Below are 19,419 nucleotides of genomic sequence, written 5' to 3' on the forward strand. Positions count from 1 at the left end.
ACTGTGTGAATAACAAAATTAAAGCAAAAATAAAGATGTTCTTTGAAACCAATGAGAACAAAGACACAATGTACCAGAATCTCTGGGACACAGGCAAATCAGTGTTTAGAGGGAAATTTATACCACTAAATGCCCACAAGAAAAAGCATAAGAGATCTAAAATCGACACCCTAACATCATAATTAAAAGAACTAGAGAAAGAAGAGCAAACAAACTCAAAAGCTAGCAGAAGACAAGCAATAAGTAAGATCAGAGCACAACTGAAGGAGATGGAGACACAAAAAACCCTTCAAAAAAAATCAGTGAATCCAGGAGCTGGTTTTTTGTAAAGATCAACAAACTAGATAGACTGCTAGCCAGATTAATAAAGAAGAAAAGAGAGAAGAATCAAATAGATGGAATAAAAAATGATAAAGGGGATATTACCACTGATCCTGCAGAAATACAAACTACCATCAGAGAATACTATAAACACCTCTATGTAAATAAAGTAGAAAATCTAGAATAAATGGATAAGTTCCTGGACACATACACCCCCCCAAGACTAACCCAGGTAGAGGTCAAATCCCTGAATAGACCAATAACAAGTTCTGAAAATAAGGAAGCAATTATTAGCCTACCAACCAAATAGAGTCCAGGACCAGACAGATTTACAGCCAAATTCTACCAGAAGTACAAAGAGAAGCTGATACCATTTCTTCTGAAACTATTCCAAACAATAGAAAAAGACAGCATCCTCCCTAAATCATTTCATGAGGTCAGCATCATCCTGATACCAAAACCTGGCCGAGATACAACAAAAAAGAAAATTTCAGGCCAATATCTCTGACGAACACTGATCCGAAAATCCTCAATAAAATATTGGCAAACCAAATCCAGCAGCACATCAAAAAGCTTATCCACTATGATCCAGTTGGCTTCATCTCTGGGATGCAAGGCTGATCAATAAATGTAATCCATCACATAAATAGAACCAATGACAAAAACCATGTGATGATCTCAATAGATGCAGAAAAGGTGTCTGACAAAATGCAACAGCCCTTCATGATAAAAACTCTCAAACTAGGCATTGATGGAATGTATCTCAAAATAATAAGAGCTATTTATGACAAACCCACAGCCAATATCATACTGAATGGGCAAAAGCTGGAAACATTCCCTTTGAAAGCTGGCACAAGACAAGGATGCCCTCTCTCACCACTCCTATTCAACATAGTATTGGAAGTTCTGGCCAGGGGATTCAGGCAAGAGAAAGAAATAAAGCATATTCAATTTTGAAAAGAGGAAGTCAAATTGTCTCTCTTTGTAGATGACATGATTGTATATTTAGAAACCCCATCGTCTCAGCCCAAAATCTCCTTAAGCTGATAAGCAACTTCAGCAAAGTCTCAGGATGCAAAGTCAATGTGCAAAAATCACAAGCTTTCCTATACACCAGTAACAGACAAACAGAGAGCCAAATCATGAGCGAACTCCCATTCACAATTGCTTCAAAGAGAATAAAATACCTAGGAATCCAACTTGCAAGGGATGTGAAAGACCTCTTCAAGGAGAACTACAAACCACTGCTCAAGGAAAAACAGAGGACACAAGCAAAAGGAAAAACATTCCATGCTCATGGATAGAAAGAATCAATATCGTGAAAATGGCCATACTGCCCAAAGTAATTCATAGATTCAATGCTATCCCCATCAAATTACCATTGACTTTCTTCACAGAATTGGAAAAAACTAATTTAAATTTCATATGGAACCAAAAAAGAGCCCGCATAGCCAAGACAATCCTAAGCAAAAAGAACAAAGCTGGAGGCATCACACTACCTGACTTCAAACTATACTACAAGGCTACAGTAACCAAAACAGCATGGTACTGGTACAAAAACAGATATACAGACCAACGGAACAGAACAGAGGCCTCAGAAATAGCACCACACATCTACAACCATCTGATCTTTGACAAACCTGACAAAAACAAGAAGTGAGGAAAGGATTCCCTATTTAATAAATGGTGCTGGGAAAACTGGCTAGCCATATGCAGAAAACTGAAACTAGATCCCTTCCTTACACCTTCTACAAAAATTAATTCAAGATTGATTAAAGACTTAAACTTAAGACCTAAAACCATAAAAACCCTAGAACAAAACCTAGGCAATACCATTCAGGACGTAGGCATGGGCAAAGACTTCATGACTACAACACGAAAAGCAATGGCAACAAAAGCCACAATTGACAAATGGGATCTAATTAAACTAAAGAGCTTCTGCACAGCAAAAGAAACTATCATCAGATTGAACAGGCAACCTACAGAATGGGAGAAAATTTTTGCAATCTATCCATCTGACAAAGGGCTAATATCCAGACTCTACAAAGAACTTAAGCAAATTTACAAGAAAAAAATAAACAACCCCATCAAAAAGTGGGCAAAGGATATGAACAGACACTTCTCAAAAGAAGACATTTATGCAGCCAACAAACATATGAAAAAAAACTCATTAGAGAAATTCAAATCAAAACCACAAATTAAAACCATCTCACGCTTGTTATAATGGTGATCATTAAAAAGTCTGGAAACAACAGACGCTGGAGAGGATGTGGAGAAATAGAAACACTTTTACACTGTTGGTGGGAGTGTAAACTAGTTCAACCATTGTGGAAGACAGTGTGGCAATCCTCAAGTGTCTAGAACTAGAAATACCATTTGACCCAGCAGTCCCATTACTGGGTATATACCCAAAGGATTATAAATCATTCTACTATAAAGACACATGCACACATGTGTTTATTGCAGCACTGTTCACAATAGCAAAGACATAGAACTGACCCAAATGCCCATCAATTACAGACTGGATAAAGAAAATGTGGCACATATACACCATGGAATACTATGCAGCCATAAAAAAGGATGAGTTCATGTCCTTTCTAGGGACATGGATGGAGTTGGAAACCATCATTCTCAGCAAATTAACACAAGAACAGAAAACCACAAAAAACCCTTCAAAAAATTAATGAATCCAGAAGCTGGTTTTTTGAAAGGATCAACAAAATTGATAGACCACTAGCAAGATTAATAAAGAAAAAAAGAGAGAAGAATCAAATAGATGCAATAAAAAATGATAAAGGGGATATCACCACCGATTCCACAGAAATACAAACTACCATCAGAGAATACTACAAACACCTCTACGCAAATAAACTAGAAAATCTAGAAGAAATGGATAAATTCCTCAACACATACACCCTCCCAAGACTAAACCAGGAAGAAGTTGAATCTCTGAATAGACCAATAACAGGAGCTGAAATTGTGGCAATAATCAATAGCTTACCAACCAAAAAAAGTCCAGGACCAGACGGGTTCACAGCCGAATTCTACCAGAGGTACAAGGAGGAACTGCTACCATTCCTTCTGAAACTATTCCAATCAATAGAAAAAGAGGGAATCCTCCCTAACTCATTTTATGAGGCCAGCATCATCCTGATACCAAAGCCTGGCAGAGACACAACCAAAAAAGAGAATTTTAGACCAATATCCTTGATGAACATTGATGCAAAAATCCTCAATAAAATACTGGCAAACAGAATCCAGCAGCACATCAAAAAGCTTATCCACCATGATCAAGTGGGCTTCATCCCTGGGATGCAAGGCTGGTTCAATATACGCAAATCAATAAATGTAATCCAGCATATAAACAGAACCAAAGACAAAAACCACATGATTATCTCAATAGATGCAGAAAAGGCCTTTGACAAAATTCAACAACGCTTCACGCTAAAAACTCTCAATAAATTAGGTATTGATGGGACATATCTCAAAATAATAAGAGCTATCTATGAAAAACGCACAGCCAATATCATACTGAATGGGCAAAAACTGGAAGCATTCCCTTTGAAAACTGGCACAAGACAGGGATGCCCTCTCTCACCACTCCTATTCAACATAGTGTTGGAAGTTCTGGCCATGGAAATTAGGCAGGAGAAGGAAATAAAGGGTATTCAATTAGGAAAAGAGGAAGTCAAATTGTCCCTGTTTGCAGATGACATGATTGTATATCTAGAAAACCCCATTGTCTCAGCCCAAAATCTCCTTAAGCTGATAAGCAACTTCAGCAAAGTCTCAGGATACAAAATCAATGTACAAAAATCACAAGCATTATTATACACCAATAACAGACAAACGGAGAGCCAAATCATGAGTGAACTCCCATTCACAATTGCTTCAAAGAGAATAAAATACCTAGGAATCCAACTTACAAGGGATGTGAAGGACCTCTTCAAGGAGAACTACAAACCACTGCTCAAGGAAATAAAAGAGGATACAAACAAATGGAAGAACATTCCATGCTCATGGGTAGGAATAATCAATATCGTGAAAATGGCCATCCTTCCCAAGGTAATTTACAGATTCAATGCCATCCCCATCAAGCTACCAATGACTTTCTTCACAGAATTGGAAAAAACTACTTTCAAGTTCATATGGAACCAAAAAAGAGCCTGCATCACCAAGTCAATCCTAAGCCAAAAGAACAAAGCTGGAGGCATCACACTACCTGACTTCAAACTATACTACAAGGCTACAGTAACCAAAACAGCATGGTACTGGTACCAAAACAGAGATATAGATCAGTGGAATAGAACAGAGCCGTCAGAAATAATGCCACATATCTACAACTATCTGATCTTTGACAAACCTGAGAAAAACAAGAAATGGGGAAAGGATTCCCTATTTAATAAATGGTGCTGGGAAAACTGGCTAGCCATATGTAGAAAGCTGAAACTGGATCCCTTCCTTACACCTTATACAAAAATCAATTCAAGATGGATTAAAGACTTAAACGTTAAACCTAAAACCATAGAAACCCTAGAAGAAAACCTAGGCATTACCATTCAGGACATAGGCATGGGCAAGGACTTCATGTCTAAAACACCAAAAGCAATGGCAACAAAAGCCAAAATTGACAAATGGGATCTAATTAAACTAAAGAGCTTCTGCACAGCAAAAGAAACTACCATCAGAGTGAACAGGCAACCTACAAAATGGGAGAAAATTTTCGCAACCTACTCATCTGACAAAGGGCTAATATCCAGAATCTACAATGAACTCAAACAAGAAAAAAACAAACAACCCAATCAAAAAGTGGGCAAAGGACATGAACAGACACTTCTCAAAAGAAGACATTTATGCAGCCAAAAAACACATGAAAAAATGCTCACCATCACTGGCCATCAGAGAAATGCAAATCAAAACCACAATGAGATATCATCTTACACCAGTTAGAATGGCAATCATTAAAAAGTCAGGAAACAACAGGTGCTGGAGAGGATGTGGAGAAATAGGAACACTTTTACACTGTTGGTGGGTCTGTAAACTAGTTCAACCCTTGTAGAAGTCAGTGTGGTGATTCCTCAGGGATCTAGAACTAGAAATTCCATTTGACCCAGCCATCCCATTACTGGGTATATACCCAAAGGACTATAAATCATGCTGCTATAAAGACACATGCACACGTATGTTTATTGCGGCATTATTCACAATAGCAAAGACTTGGAACCAACCCAAATGTCCAACAATGATAGACTGGATTAAGAAAATGTGGCACATATACACCATGGAATACTATGCAGCCATAAAAAATGATGAGTTCATGTCCTTTGTAGGGACATGGATGAAATTGGAAATCATCATTCTCAGTAAACTATCGCAAGAACAAAAAACCAAACACCGCATATTCTCACTCATAGGTGGGAATTGAACAATGAGAACACATGGACACAGGAAGGGGAACATCACACTCTGCGGACTGTTGTGGGGTGGGGGGAGGGGGGAGGGATAGCACTGGGAGATATACCTAATGCTAGATGACAAGTTAGTGGGTGCAGCGCACCAGCATGGCACATGTATACATATGTAACTTACCTGCACATTGTGCACATGTACCATAAAACCTAAAGTATAATAATAATAATTTTAAAAAAAAGAAAAAAAAAAAAAAAGAAAACCAAACACCGCATGTTCTCACTCATAAGTGGGAGACTAATAAGGAGAACACATGGACACAGGCAGGGGAACTTCACACACTGGGGCCTTTCACGGGGTGAGGGGCTATGGGAGGGATAGCATTAGGAGAAATACCTAATGTAGATGCCGGGTTGATGGCTACAGCAAACCACCATGGCATGTGTATACCTATGTAACAAACCTGCACATTCTGCACATGTACCCCAGAAGTTAAAGTATAATTTAAAAAAAAAAAACTCATCAAATGACCTAAGCTCCAAGAATATAAAACTCCAATAATGTATTTCTAAAAATGCTAAGATGAAAACTTGATACCCTAAAGGCAAAATCTAGTGATACCGTATGATGTCCATAGAGGAAAGAATTGTAGAGATAAGGCCAATACACTGAAATCATTTTGTATAAGGCAGGCATTGATTTATTCATTTCACAAATATTTCTTGAGTCCCTACCAGATGCTAGTCATTTTTTACAGAGTACATCCTTTCCTCATCGAACTGGTATTCTACTTGAGAGGAAGCATAGAACAGTAAAGGTAAAAGCAAACAAGCAAATAAACAAAACAGTCAAATATGAACCCAAATCCTGGCTGAGACACTTAAGAACCATTAATTGTTTGGAAAATTATTTTACCTTTCTGAACTTCTTTTTCTGCATTTACAAGTAGAAATAATATTACCAACCACACAGGTTTGTTGTGAGGATCAAATAAGCTAATGTAAATAAAGCAAGGGCCTGGCATACTCTTATCTGTGTTTTCAAGTCAGCTAGAGAATAAAATCCCAACTTCTTAGCTTTTGGACAGATCATAAACAATATTGCTTGCCTTGTAATCTTTCATGTTTCATCTTCCTTCTCATTTACAGTAACTCTAGCCCACTGAACATCATATTTCATTGATTCTAAGACACATATTTCTCCCATTTTAACTTCTCTACATACAACATGTCTTATAATCTAAACCTTCTTGCAATCTCTGTCAGTCAAGTGTCAGTCATTACCGTGACAGAGTTTTCATCATCAGTGCATGTGCCAACATTAAAAACAATGGCATCCAGAGTTTCAGAATGAATGGCATGGCTTGAAAAAAATCCTGGGAACAGTAGTGAAGCTCCTTTCAAGCCTAAGAAACAAATATGTGTGTGTGTGTGTGTGTGTGTGTGTGTTGAGAGGGTGGAGAGTACGTAAGGAACAGTGTTGAATCAGATTTGTTTAGCAACATTCTGGAACTGTTAGTCAAAACAGGCTACTTATATGTAATTGCAAAGTCAGTTTAATTGTCTAGCACCAAAAGCTTTTGGTCTATTATGGATTCTTCAGATTGTTTTAAAGGAATCCTTCATCACCAATGTCCTTTTAGCACAGAGCAGAATCCTGTGGAAAAAATATGGGCACTGAAGCTTCTGAGTTGAAAAGCGATTCTGAAGACTCCATCCCTAAATGTGAAAGAACTTAGGAATACCATAACAAATTTGTTTATTTTTTAATTATGTGCATAAGAGTTATATATGATCCAAATCTATATCTAATTGAGTATAAAGAACTGTTTTAAGAGGTATAAAATAAAAATCTAAGATATAATTTAACTGATAACACTTCTTTTTGCTTATTTCTTAAAGATACATAAAATGTCAAAGCAGGTTACAATTGATAGAAGCTTAGACTTCATGCTATATGGTATCCATTGGTTACCCTAAAATGGTGCCTAATGTACCAAAGGAACTTAAACAAATGTTTGTTGAAATAAATTAAGAATCTTTCCAGATGGAATACCGTGTCTAGCCCTGAATGCCCCTCCAAGAAAAGGGTTCCTGCAGAAATCCTTCCCCTAGGTAAGTGTGGGGATTTTCTTACTGCCCAGGATCAGCTTTTTATAGCTGCTTCTGCCACCCTTCAATCTACTCTGTACAAAATTCTGTTTCAAGAAAGCTAACTCAGTAATAACAAAAATGATTTTTATCTATAACAGTTTAACTCCCTAAAAGAATTTTTCAGTTACCTTTAGAAATTGCCATTTCTAATTCTTATTTTGACTCCTAACTATCAAGATAGTTTTATTAGCGATTCCCATGAAGAGAACTCTTCCTAGTTTTTTTGTTTTTTCTTTTTTTTTGTGAAGGTTTTGTGCTACTACAAGTCAGGACAAAATGCTTTTTGTATCACAAACCAAAGCTGGTGCAATTGAAACATGAACTCTGCTTTGAATAGGCAGTCAATCTTAACATGACTATCCACACTGTAATTGATTCCTGGCAACTTATATTTTTAGATGAATACCATGTAAATGCTTTAAAAATTATGCAAATCTTGTGGTTAAATCCCCAGTTTCACACTGTCATGTGAGTCAATGTCTCTAAAACAACCTGCATTACAGCATAGAAGCAGTTTTATCCACACGATGGCAATGAAAAGTAAAAGAAAGCCTTGCCTTTTGCAATCTTTAGTCATGATCAGTTTGTGGATCTTTGGTAACATTAGCAATCAACACACAACTTTGTTAACATTCATAGTCTTCCTTTGGTGACAAAGATTGGCAATTTTTCAAAACCTAGTTTCACTCTTTATTGAAATAAGAGATAAAACAAAATCCTTTGCTCTTCTCTTTCTTTCTTCCCATTTGTGCCAACGGCTAGCTGTGTAGCATTTGGCAAGTCACCTACCCTTTTACCGTGATTCTTTCTTCTTATCAGTAAAGTGAGTATTATAAAAATGCATATCTCATAGGTTTGTGATAAGGATTAAATGTGTTCATACCTACAAAGCACTTGGAGAAGGGCCTAGCACACAGAAGTCGCTAATAAATCTAGCTATATTTCTATTCTTGCTGGACATAATCATATAAAATCAATAGAGATGAATGAATAAATAGATTAATGAATTAATGAAAGAAGTGAGATATAAAGCTTGACCTTCAAAGATGGCTAAAATTTCAACAGAAAGAGAAAGTCGGCGTTAAACATACTTATTACTGCTATTTATGCCCTTTTCTTCCAGTCTTCTGCCTGCACCCAGGATATAACTTAGATATAATGAGCACAGCACAAGGAATGTTGGTTCAGTAGATCAGAGCCAACGTGTGGCTCTCCAAATTCCTATGAAAAGGGAGAAGAGAAGGAATGGGGGTGAGTACGCTTTTGAAGAGCATAATCCACCTGTATCCAGCTGTGCGTGGCTGAATACTGAGAGAATAGAGGACTGAGATATGGGATACTGAGAGAATCTGCCAGCCCCACAGTCCACGTGTTCCAGCCCCAAATATATTGGGTTTTGCCCACTTGAAAACAACCTACTGGCTGTGTAACTTTCTGCACATTGTTTAACATTTCTAAATTTCAGCATTGTTCTTTATAAAACGAATGCTAAAAATAGCTGAGTAGATGCTCTGAAGATCAAATTACATTTGTATGACAACTAGAAAAGAACCTGCTACAGAATAGGTATTCAAAAAATGTTAGTTGCCCCAAATATATATAAATATTTTGGATTAGTCCTCCGCAGAAACAGCAACTTACATTAAACTGTATATAATTCTAGTTAACATCATTTCTCCTCTTTGTCATGGCTGAGAGCTGAATTAGGTGGAGAACAGTTATGCTGCAATCATATAGGTTGTTTGAGTATGTGTAACACTCATTTCTGTATTCTGCTCTAAACAGAGATTCTATAAGAACTGTGATTCAGTCAGTTCCAATGGCTTAAAGTCTCTTGAGCAGCATACCAAATTTTAGATGCCAAAGTTTAATTGAAATTTGGCATATGGATGAACACTTCTGCATGTATTGAAAGCCATCAGAAGATTCCTAAACAAAGAGCAATCATGCATGGTAATTTTATCCAACTGGAACCAATTATATTTGGCATTTTTTATGAAAGAGGGAGAAAAATAAGAATGGACTCAAGAAAATGTTTTCCTTTTATGACTTTTACCCTCTTTAAGATGAATTGTCTTATGAAGTTACTTCTTACAACTCAAGGAGCATAACTGTCTAGAGAAAAAAAATTATGCAATGTCTTCCTGGAGGCAAACATTTTGTTACAGAATAAATGTGGACTTTTAAGCACATCTGGCAATCATTCCACAATCTACAATGCTGGCACCCTAAAAACGTTTCACGATAATAATATGTTACCAGTGGAGTTGATTACTTCAAGCCAGGGGAGGTTTCAACACAAAACAGGTCATTTCCATGCAGAACACAGAGCTTCAAAGTCATCAGCTATGAGACCCACCATTAATCCAAGTGGTTGGGGGAGATGATTACTCCTAATAGAAGGGGAGCCAGATTCGAAGGTGGTTTTTACACGTGCTTTTCCCCTGGAAGAGCAAGCTTCCACACTGCAAATCTTTCACCAAAGTCTAGGTCTTGGCTTTATGGTTATAGATGCTATTTCAAAGGGTATAATAGATTATAGGATTCTTTCTGCATTCTAAACCACTACATATGTATAAGAAATCATGGTGTCACACATGTTCTCTTTTATTGATTTCATTTATCATCTAATAAATATGTCTTGTAAGAAAATCAGTCCTTTAATTTTATTTGGAAATACCTTATACTGCTGCTGGGCTGTCGTGTTCTGATGTGACTGCCCCTTTGGGGTCAGAGAGTAAAGCCACACTTCTGTGGGTCAGTGGTGGTATCTTTGCTTAAAGGAGTAGACATATCTAATGTCAATCATCTAGGAAAGAAGGAGAATTTTAAAAAGAAATAAAGTTTAGAAAATAGATATTACACCAAAGAAAAAGGTTGTGGCGGGAGGTGGGGAGGCAGTCATTCTTCAGTCTGGGCTAGGACTAAGGACTAGATTGATTGAGCATGGTCTGCAGAGGGAAAGCAAAACGCTCACTGACAGATACATGACGCCTGGGGCCAGGCAAGGGTCAGTCCCTAGGAGACTCCATAAATGAGCTGGAAGAGCAGTTATAGCCAGCCAGTTTTTCCCTTTTTATTAATTCTCTTTGGTAAAGATATAGCTTCACCTCAGGTGTGCAGAGGGAACTTTAAGGGAAGAGCCTCAGGCTAGAGAGCTAAAAGAAGAGTAGTATGCTGGTGGCAGTAGTGATTAGTGAAAGATTCCCTGAAAGATGAGTCTTTGTGACAGGCAGCTGGAATATAAGATATAGGTATCTCTTTTGATATGGACATTCACTCTTCTGCCCAACTTAGCTGATCCAGATGCTATTTTATCAAAGTAGCTGGCATCATTTTATTTCTTAATTGAATAAATATCGAGGAGGAAATCTCTTTGTTGAGGAATAGATGAAATGGTACCTTCTCTCTGCTAGGCACTGTGTTAAGATAGGGGGATGAAGGACAGACCCACTTCTTGTGGCTTACATTCCAGTCAGAGGAAAAGGACGTGTGAACAAATAAATGTAAAAATGTGTAACAGATGTTTCAATGAACATGGTTGCCAAGAAAGAGGGAGAGATAACAAGGATATGATAATTTAATATGATGCATAGGCCTGAGTCCATGTTCTTCAATCTTAAACTTCTTTAAGAGACTAGTTACCCTATTGGCAAGTAATATCAGGAAAGGTTCTCTAGCCTACAGTCTGAATTTTTCATTCCCTTATTATCAACGTGTTCAATACTAACTTTTTTTTGCCTACAGAAAAGAAAGCAATATGTGGGGGATTTTACTTGTGGTCTCTAACATTACATTACCTTTCTTAAACTGGGAATTCAAACTCTGGATCTTGGGTTCATAAATGGGGTTCAGGTCATCCAAAACCCTCTTGAAGTCAATAAAAATTTTAAAGGATCTGTGACCCATTTTTTAAAAGCCACTTTTTGTTTTTTCATATGAAATAGAGGATAGAATTAAGAATCACTCTGAGTTTCCTCTAAGACTGTGAGGCAATAAGTCACCTTCTAAAAATATTTAGTACGTATCCATCGGAGACCTTACCAGCAGTGGAGCACTGACTCCATTAATAACAAGAGAGTAAACCTTTTACATAATGGAAAAGCCATAGTTCTTACAAGCTATACATTCTTTAACCAAGGTAATATCAAAGTATATTATGAGTGCATTTCCACTGTAAATACTTTGAATTTTAAAACTCTCTCATTCAAATCTCTATGTTTTCATTAATTTTTAGTATTTCCTCTTGTCTTTGGTGTTCTGCAATTTAAATGATATGTTTAAATGGGTTTATTTTTCTGTTTTACAATAATATTGGTATACTTCATAAACATGAAAATTCATTATTTCTGGAAAATCCTTACCCATTTTCTATTCAAGTGTTGCCTCTCCCACTTCTATATGTTTTCTTTTCCTGGAACTCTTACCTTCTAGCTCCATTACTCTTAACAATGTTCATATAAAATATTTTTTATGTCTCTGCATTTTGGGTATTATCATCAATTATGCTCTAATCTGGATTTAACCCTTCCATTAAATTTTTTTAAGAATTGTATCTTTTACTTATAGATGTTCTATTTGTCCTTTTCTTTAAAAATGTCATTTTTTTCTTAAGGTTTGATTTATTCTTTTATATTGTCAACATTTATATGTACTTCTAAATATTCTTTTTCATGTTGTTGTATTATCTCAACTTTTTAAAAAATCCACTCACTACTGCATGTCTTATATCGACTCACTCATGGTCGATGGAGTCCATGGTCCACTGACTCTCACTCTTGGTCGATTGTTTCCTTGTGTGTTTTGTTATTCATTATAGCAAGCGTATCTTTAGCAGGACTTGCTTTCTTCTTGAAAAGTCTAGGCAATCTAGATGCTTGATACTAGTCTTTCATAATGATTTTGTGTTTTACTCCTATAGGAGCCTCAGGAGTATTTTCCATGTTGAAAATTTCTAGGCTAGTTAGGTAGGTTATAAAAACAAAAACCCCAGAAACGATATTCTCAAGGGGGAGTGTTCTTTTCTTCTTACTATTAGAGTTTCCTGTTCTCACTCTATGCTGGTGGGCATATATTTCTAGTCTACATTTTTACTTAATGGCTTTATGCAGGGCACAGGGGTATCTCAGTTCCAGCTCTCTGCCTCATCTGGCACCAAGAGTTTACCTTCTTTCTGTCTCATATGGACATTAGATTCCAGGCTTCTTGGTCACTGGGACACATAACTCACAGGGCACCCACATCATCACTTCACAATCTATATTCGCTTCTAATGTCTTTGTTCTTAGCACATGGTAGATTACCCTTTTATTTTTCACAAAATTGGGAGATGTTTTAAAATCATTTAAAATCTTTTATCCAGTACTGCTAGGTGTCTGTAACCATAAATTTTTCAGATTGTCTCAGTCAGCTGCATTGCCCGTGCTTTAGTTTCCTGTTTCATTATTCATAATCAATCAATTATTCCTTCACAAGCAGAAAGTTTAGTTGGACTCCGTTTTCAGATCCTGAGATTTTAGAAATGCTTAACTTTTTTAAATGTCTGGGATTCTTCCCCAAGTTCAGCAGTGATGAACTGTAAACATATCTTTAAAGTTCTAAATAAAGGAAATCTGAAATGCTTCGGGGGACCTTGGCAGGACATGGGCCTTTCTTGCTAATCACCATTACAAATTGATCACAATAGAGAATATTAATTGACTTGCTATTGAGAGTTGAATAAAGAGAAAATCTGAGTCATTTTCTTCTAAACACTGTTTCAATTTATTACTACTTTAACTATTAAGGCCTTATTGCACATAATTGCTCACAAATAATTTACCATAATTTTCAGTAGTAAAAGCCCCATAAATATATGTAAAAAATTTTTCTAAATAAGAAAACTATGAAACAGAAATTTTTGGCAAGAGTCATAGAATTTATTCCACAGAAATGACAACTTACAAAGACTTGGGATCTTATAAGGGAAAATCTCAATGATTTGAGAAATGGCAATATTCATATCTAAAATGTACTAGTGATTGCCACTTTCAGAAATGATACACCTCCCACTCTGAACAAAAAATGAAACTGTATAAATCACAAGTCAAAAGCATATGGAAGAGTTGATTTCTACTCTACCAGAGGGAGTAATTTTGTTTAGCTCTTTCTCATACATCATAGGTGTGAAGTACTTTTGTTTCTTGGTTAAAATTTTTCCATTAGTTGATTATTCAACTGGAAAAACTTAAAATCTTCTCAGAGAAAACAGTGGATGAAATGTAACTATAGAACCTTTTGGAAATAATAGATTCATATAAAACCAAACTCAAATTCTAGAGCATGGCTCACTCTTACATGTATTATAGTACCTCTGACATCACGCAGAGGGTGGATGTTATGAATTGAAGCACATTAAAATATTTCTGTTCATCACTCTGCTGCTCAGTTCTATTTATTAAGAATAGTCCAGGATTCTTGAACTAAGGGAGAAAAATACATATTCACTAAATACTGCATGTTGAGGACAGCCGGGTAACACAGTGAGAACCTGTAGCTAAAAAATGTAATAACAATAATTAGACAAATTAGGCAGTAACCACATTTGAAGAAAGCACTGGGAAGAGTTTTCAGGACAACTTGGAATTATTACTTTATTTAGTCTCTCTCACTACTGATATATAACCACAAGGTTTTAATCAAATCATTTTTTGACAGACACAGCAACAAGTGATTATAGGGATTATAGAATGAAAAAAGGTTTTGTTCATGAAACAGTCTAATTTTTAAAAAGCCGTATAAATTTTTAGTCACCTAGTTTAGCCAGGAGGTAATGTTGCCAAACCTATAACCCTCAGACATCGGAGATCTCAAGTTTAAGCCAATAAAAATTCCATCTATGTCTTAAACTTACACCTTCAAAGTAAATTTTAAAATAGCAGCATTTCAGAATATCCAAGATTTATTTATTTTTCTTTCTATTCTTGTTTTTTCTTGTCATATATCACCTTGCTATTCAGAGGGTGGTCCACAGACTAGCAACCTTGTCATCATCTGAGGGATGTCAGAAATGCAGAATCTTGGGCTATACCTAAGACCTGCCTTCTCTAAATCTGCACTCTAACAAGGTTTCCAGATGATTTGTATGCTAGCCATTAAAGTTAGAAAAGTCTGTACTACGAGACATAAAAATATCTTCTAATTTAACACATCAAGTGTAAGATTTCTTTGAGGGATGATGAAATTGTCCTGGAATTAGATATCAGTGGTGGCTGTACAACTTTATGGATATATTAAACAATAGTACATTGTACAACTTAAATGGGGGAATTACATGGTATGGGAATTATGTCTTGAACTTTTAAAAAGAAAAATATATACATAATTGTAAATGCTCTTAACTTGCACAGCACACAGATGAATGAAACCAGTTCTAACTATTTTCCTTTATCTTTGAGAAAAGTTAGATGCTCCCTTTACTGGGGCTCACCTCTTACTTCGAAAGGGCACCGCAGCAGGCCTTGAGGCTGGGCAGCCCTGACATAGCACCCATCTATCAGGAAGGTCTGCCAGGAGCCTATGGGGTGGAATCCTCCCTCCAACTAAAGCTGTTTATAGAGCTGAGAACCTCGGGAAACCGCTTGCGGGTGGATGTGACAAGTCAGGAAACTTGACTACCCAATCACCCAAAGGGGCAATGGGACAAAAATGTTATCTGCCCGCTGCACATGTGGTCACAGTGGTGTCGGGAAAGCGGAGTGTTTTCTTCTGGAGTCCACTCTGCTTACTCCCTACCTCCCCTCCCGCCACCCACCCAGCTAAAAAAAAAAATACCCTAGATTCATAAACAAAAGCTTGTAGTTACCCACAGCCCAATACAAACGACCCCGACGCCCTCACTTCTATAGCCCGTGAGTCTCCCAGCCCCTAACAGGCTCGTCTCCCCAGACGCCCCTGGTAAAAGCTTCGCGCCGCCGGTGGAGAGGCCTATTGGTTCTATTTCTGTCTTCACTATTTCTGTCTTCACTCCAAGGCCCCAGGACCGGGGAGAGGTCCTGGTCTAACTTTGGCTGTCCCACGGTCCAAGGACCTGAGCGCTCAGCCCGAAACGCTAAGCCAAGCGTGGAGACCGCCGGGCGCACCCAGCACCCAGGCGGCTCCAACACTTGGAGTTCTAGTCATCTCTCCCACATAGGCTAAGAGTCACCCGGGCGCACATCTGAATCAGCCCCCTGTTCAGATCACGCCTGTTACGTAGCGATCCTGTCTGTTGGAGAGCATAGGATGAAGGGGTCTAGAGAAATCGACCACCCATCTGCAATGGTGTTGGTACTATGCGGTCTCACTCTCGTGGGCAAACATATCCATGCGTACCTACGAGGAGCAAACCTAGATACCCCCGCCTCCCCCACTCCCCGCGCGCCCCTCCACTCACTCAGGTCCCAGCCCCGGCTCTCGCGGACCTCCCAGCACCGTCCTAAGAGGTACACACGCGGGTTCAGAACGCGCACGGACCGGACTCGGCCACTCCTGCGAGCGCACAACCTCCCTCCGCGCAGCCCGCGCCCGATCCGCCCCGCGTCGCCGGCACTCACAAGCAGGGGTAGTAGCCGTAGCAAGGCAGCGGGGCTTGCGGGCAGCCGTCTTCTCCCAGCTCCGAGTCCATGAGCAGATAGTCCTGGCTCTCGTTGCGCCGCGCACCGGCTCCGACAGCGCCCCGGGGAGAACTGCCCCTCCGGGGCCCGAACGCCGGGCTCTGGCTCATGGCGGGAACGCCCGACTGGCCTGGGCCCCGCTCCCGGGGGAGCCGAGTGGGCAGTTCCAGCGGGGACCCGGTGCGGAGGGCACGCGTCAGCGGCCGAACTGGTCCTGGGCAGACCGTTTCCCAGGGGACGGCGATGAGGCGGGGGTGCAGACGCCCGCCGCAAGTGGCTCGCCCCCTGGCCCGGGGAGAAGTCACCACTTAAGGGGGTGCAAAGAGGACCTTGACCTGAGCAGGTCAGGCCGAGGAGACCCCGCGAGGATGCGTCCGGGGCTCCCGGGCAGAGAGGGCACAGGCGGGGCCGCTGGTGGTAGCGAAGCGTAAAAGCGGAGAGCAAGGGAGACAGCGCTGAAGAGTTACTATGTCAACAGAGACTCTCTCCAGCCCTCAGCTCCCGCCTTCATCCCCCGGCATTCTCCGTCAAGATCCCCACTTTTAAAGGGATCCGAGCGACGTTCTAGAAAGCAGCCAAAGCCTGTCCTGTAGCCACAACTTTCAGGAGGCGGTATGAGCCTGAACTAGGAGGAGCCAGGCACGCACTCTTTTTTTCCCCTCTACTATTTAGTTGGCTTATTTAGTAAGGATACCAACTGCGGACTTTCTAGGAAGCTTCCTTTAAGAACCACTCTCGAAGAGCTAAGGAAACCTGTTCCTTAAAAGGGACACGAGACTCTTCTTTCTCCAGACTGCCTTCATTTTCTTTGGGCATTTTCTCTCTTACTCTCAACTCATAAAATTATTATGACTCTGCTTTAAAAATGAACAACGTTCTATGTTCCCAACGCCAGATGTTCCCAGTTCCTGAGAAAACCAACAAAAATAGGCAAGCATTTTCCAATGATACCGATAAAGAGGCCGACAACCTGCTTACTTCAGAGAAAAAATTTTCCTTCCATCACTGCGAATGCAAGAATGTTTTCTCTGCCAGATGTTTCCCACGTTTCCAAGCTTCTTTTATTTTTAAGACTTAGTTTTAAATTCTGATTAATATGCATACGTGTGAGAAGTAAAAACTTGTCAACAAGGATGAATCAGTATTTGTAGACCTTTAAGCAGTAGTAGCCAATTAAGAATCCATTCATTAAGTCAACAAATATTTAATGAATGCCAACTGCGTTTCAAATCATTTCAGAATTCGGAGGCAAACAAGCAGATGAGGCACCTGTCTGCCCTCATAGAGCTTTCATGGCAGAAAGGGGGACCAATTAAATAAGCAACTGAAAAAATATCAAGGACAAATGCTACAATGAAAATAAAACAGGTTGATATGATGGCAGCTGGTGAATGACTACTTCAGATGAGATGGTTAAAAGAGGCCCCTCCAAGGAGGTGCTCGTTAATTTGAGACATGCATGGCAAGCAACCAGCCATGAAAAGATCAGAGGCCCATTGCAACTGGATGAAAGAAACCCAGACTGAAATCTGTCTGCAAAGGTGCCTTTGCTTCCCACGAACAGGTGGACAACAAAATGAATGTTCGAAGTGTGGGAAAAAGCAATTCATTTGATAGAGGGGAAAAGAGCTCACACATTTAGAAACTTCTGAGTTTGCCTTTAAATTTAAAACTGAAACTCTGAGAGAGCAGAAACCACTGTGTCCTGAGGATCCAGCTTTGTATTTGACACAGGTGTGTAGGGTGCATGCATGCATGCATGGGTGGATGGATGGATGGAAGGAATATAGAAAAAATAAGAAAATGCTCTTGGCCCTGGAAAGAACATTTTCCCTGGGGAAACAAACAACCCTGGATCATTCTGAAGTCTGTTCATTCTGATTTAAGAGCCTTCCTTTTTGATCTTTCAACATGTGGAGCCATGATTTAAAATTCTTATAATTTTCTAGTTACTATACCTAGCAATAAGATATTCTGCCTAAAATTTGTCTGTGGCAACTGCTATCTGTAAGTATTCATTAGCTTTGATGCTTGAATGAATTAATCAATAAATGTTTAGTTAAATAATGCCAAGGTAATCTCTTTGGCAACACCAAGTATGGGGAAAACATTCATGGGAAAAGTAATATTCAAAGGTTTTCCACCCAATTCAAATTCTGTGAGTTAAAGCCAAATTAGTAAACACTTGTAGTGTCAGTTGAAGTGTTAACCTTTCATGTAAAAAGAAAAAAAACAAAAATTGAGGCAGAATTTATTTTGCTGTTGTTACACTGTTTTTCATTCACAGGTAGCAACCTTCACACTGAAAAAATTACTACAGTAAACTTTTATTCTGACATCAATTTATCATGTGGTAAGATATGTTTTTCTCTGTTTTTTTTTTTTTAATTATAGTGAGTACTAGACCAACAAGCCCAGTCATTTATTGAGTACCCAGAAGGAATAAGGTGGTGTACAAATGTTAGAAGATTCTGAAAGAGCTTATGACATGATGAAGTAGGATCATTAGATCAGAAGTCTCAAAGCCTGGATTTTTATTTCGGTCACTTCCCTAACTGAAGTTACATGATTTCAGAGAGGTCATTAAATCTCTCTCTGCCTCAGTTTTTTCATCAGTAAGCTGGTATACAATTACGCCTCAATCTCTAACTTCCCACATTGTATAGTTATCTATGCAGTTTTATCACTTTACATTAAAAACATGGTGAAACCAATTTAAAAAAAGACAAAATACAATTAAATAATATATTTTTGAATCAACTCTGGAAGTATTGAGTAGATCTGGAGTCATGAAGAAAGCTGAGTGAACAAAGAAACAATAGTTTTTAAAGTTAAATTGTTGGGTGAGCGCAGGACTGATAGTTATTACGGAGTTGGAAATTGCTATGCAATTATAGGTTATG

General features: G+C 38.7%; 1 protein-coding gene across 3 annotated transcripts in view; it reads right to left on the minus strand.

Moving 5' to 3' along the window:
• TRPC6 (transient receptor potential cation channel subfamily C member 6) overlaps positions 1-17,132 on the minus strand; it is a 137,696-nt gene extending 120,564 nt beyond the window's left edge. Inside the window, exon 1 of one of the 3 annotated variants that reach the window (XM_054440836.2) lies at positions 16,457-17,132. In XM_054440836.2, the coding sequence (XP_054296811.1) occupies positions 16,457-16,626 (170 nt within the window). In that variant the 5' untranslated portion in view covers positions 16,627-17,132. Of the gene's footprint in view, positions 1-10,563; positions 10,601-16,296; positions 16,384-16,456 lie in introns of those variants that run through there. The other 2 variants (XM_063671376.1, XM_063671375.1) reach the window with 2 other exon arrangements.
• Positions 17,133-19,419: the final 2,287 nt, after the last annotated feature.

Source organism: Pongo pygmaeus, chromosome 9 (assembly GCF_028885625.2).
Source record: "Pongo pygmaeus isolate AG05252 chromosome 9, NHGRI_mPonPyg2-v2.0_pri, whole genome shotgun sequence".
Classification (NCBI taxonomy): Eukaryota; Metazoa; Chordata; class Mammalia; order Primates; family Hominidae; genus Pongo; species Pongo pygmaeus.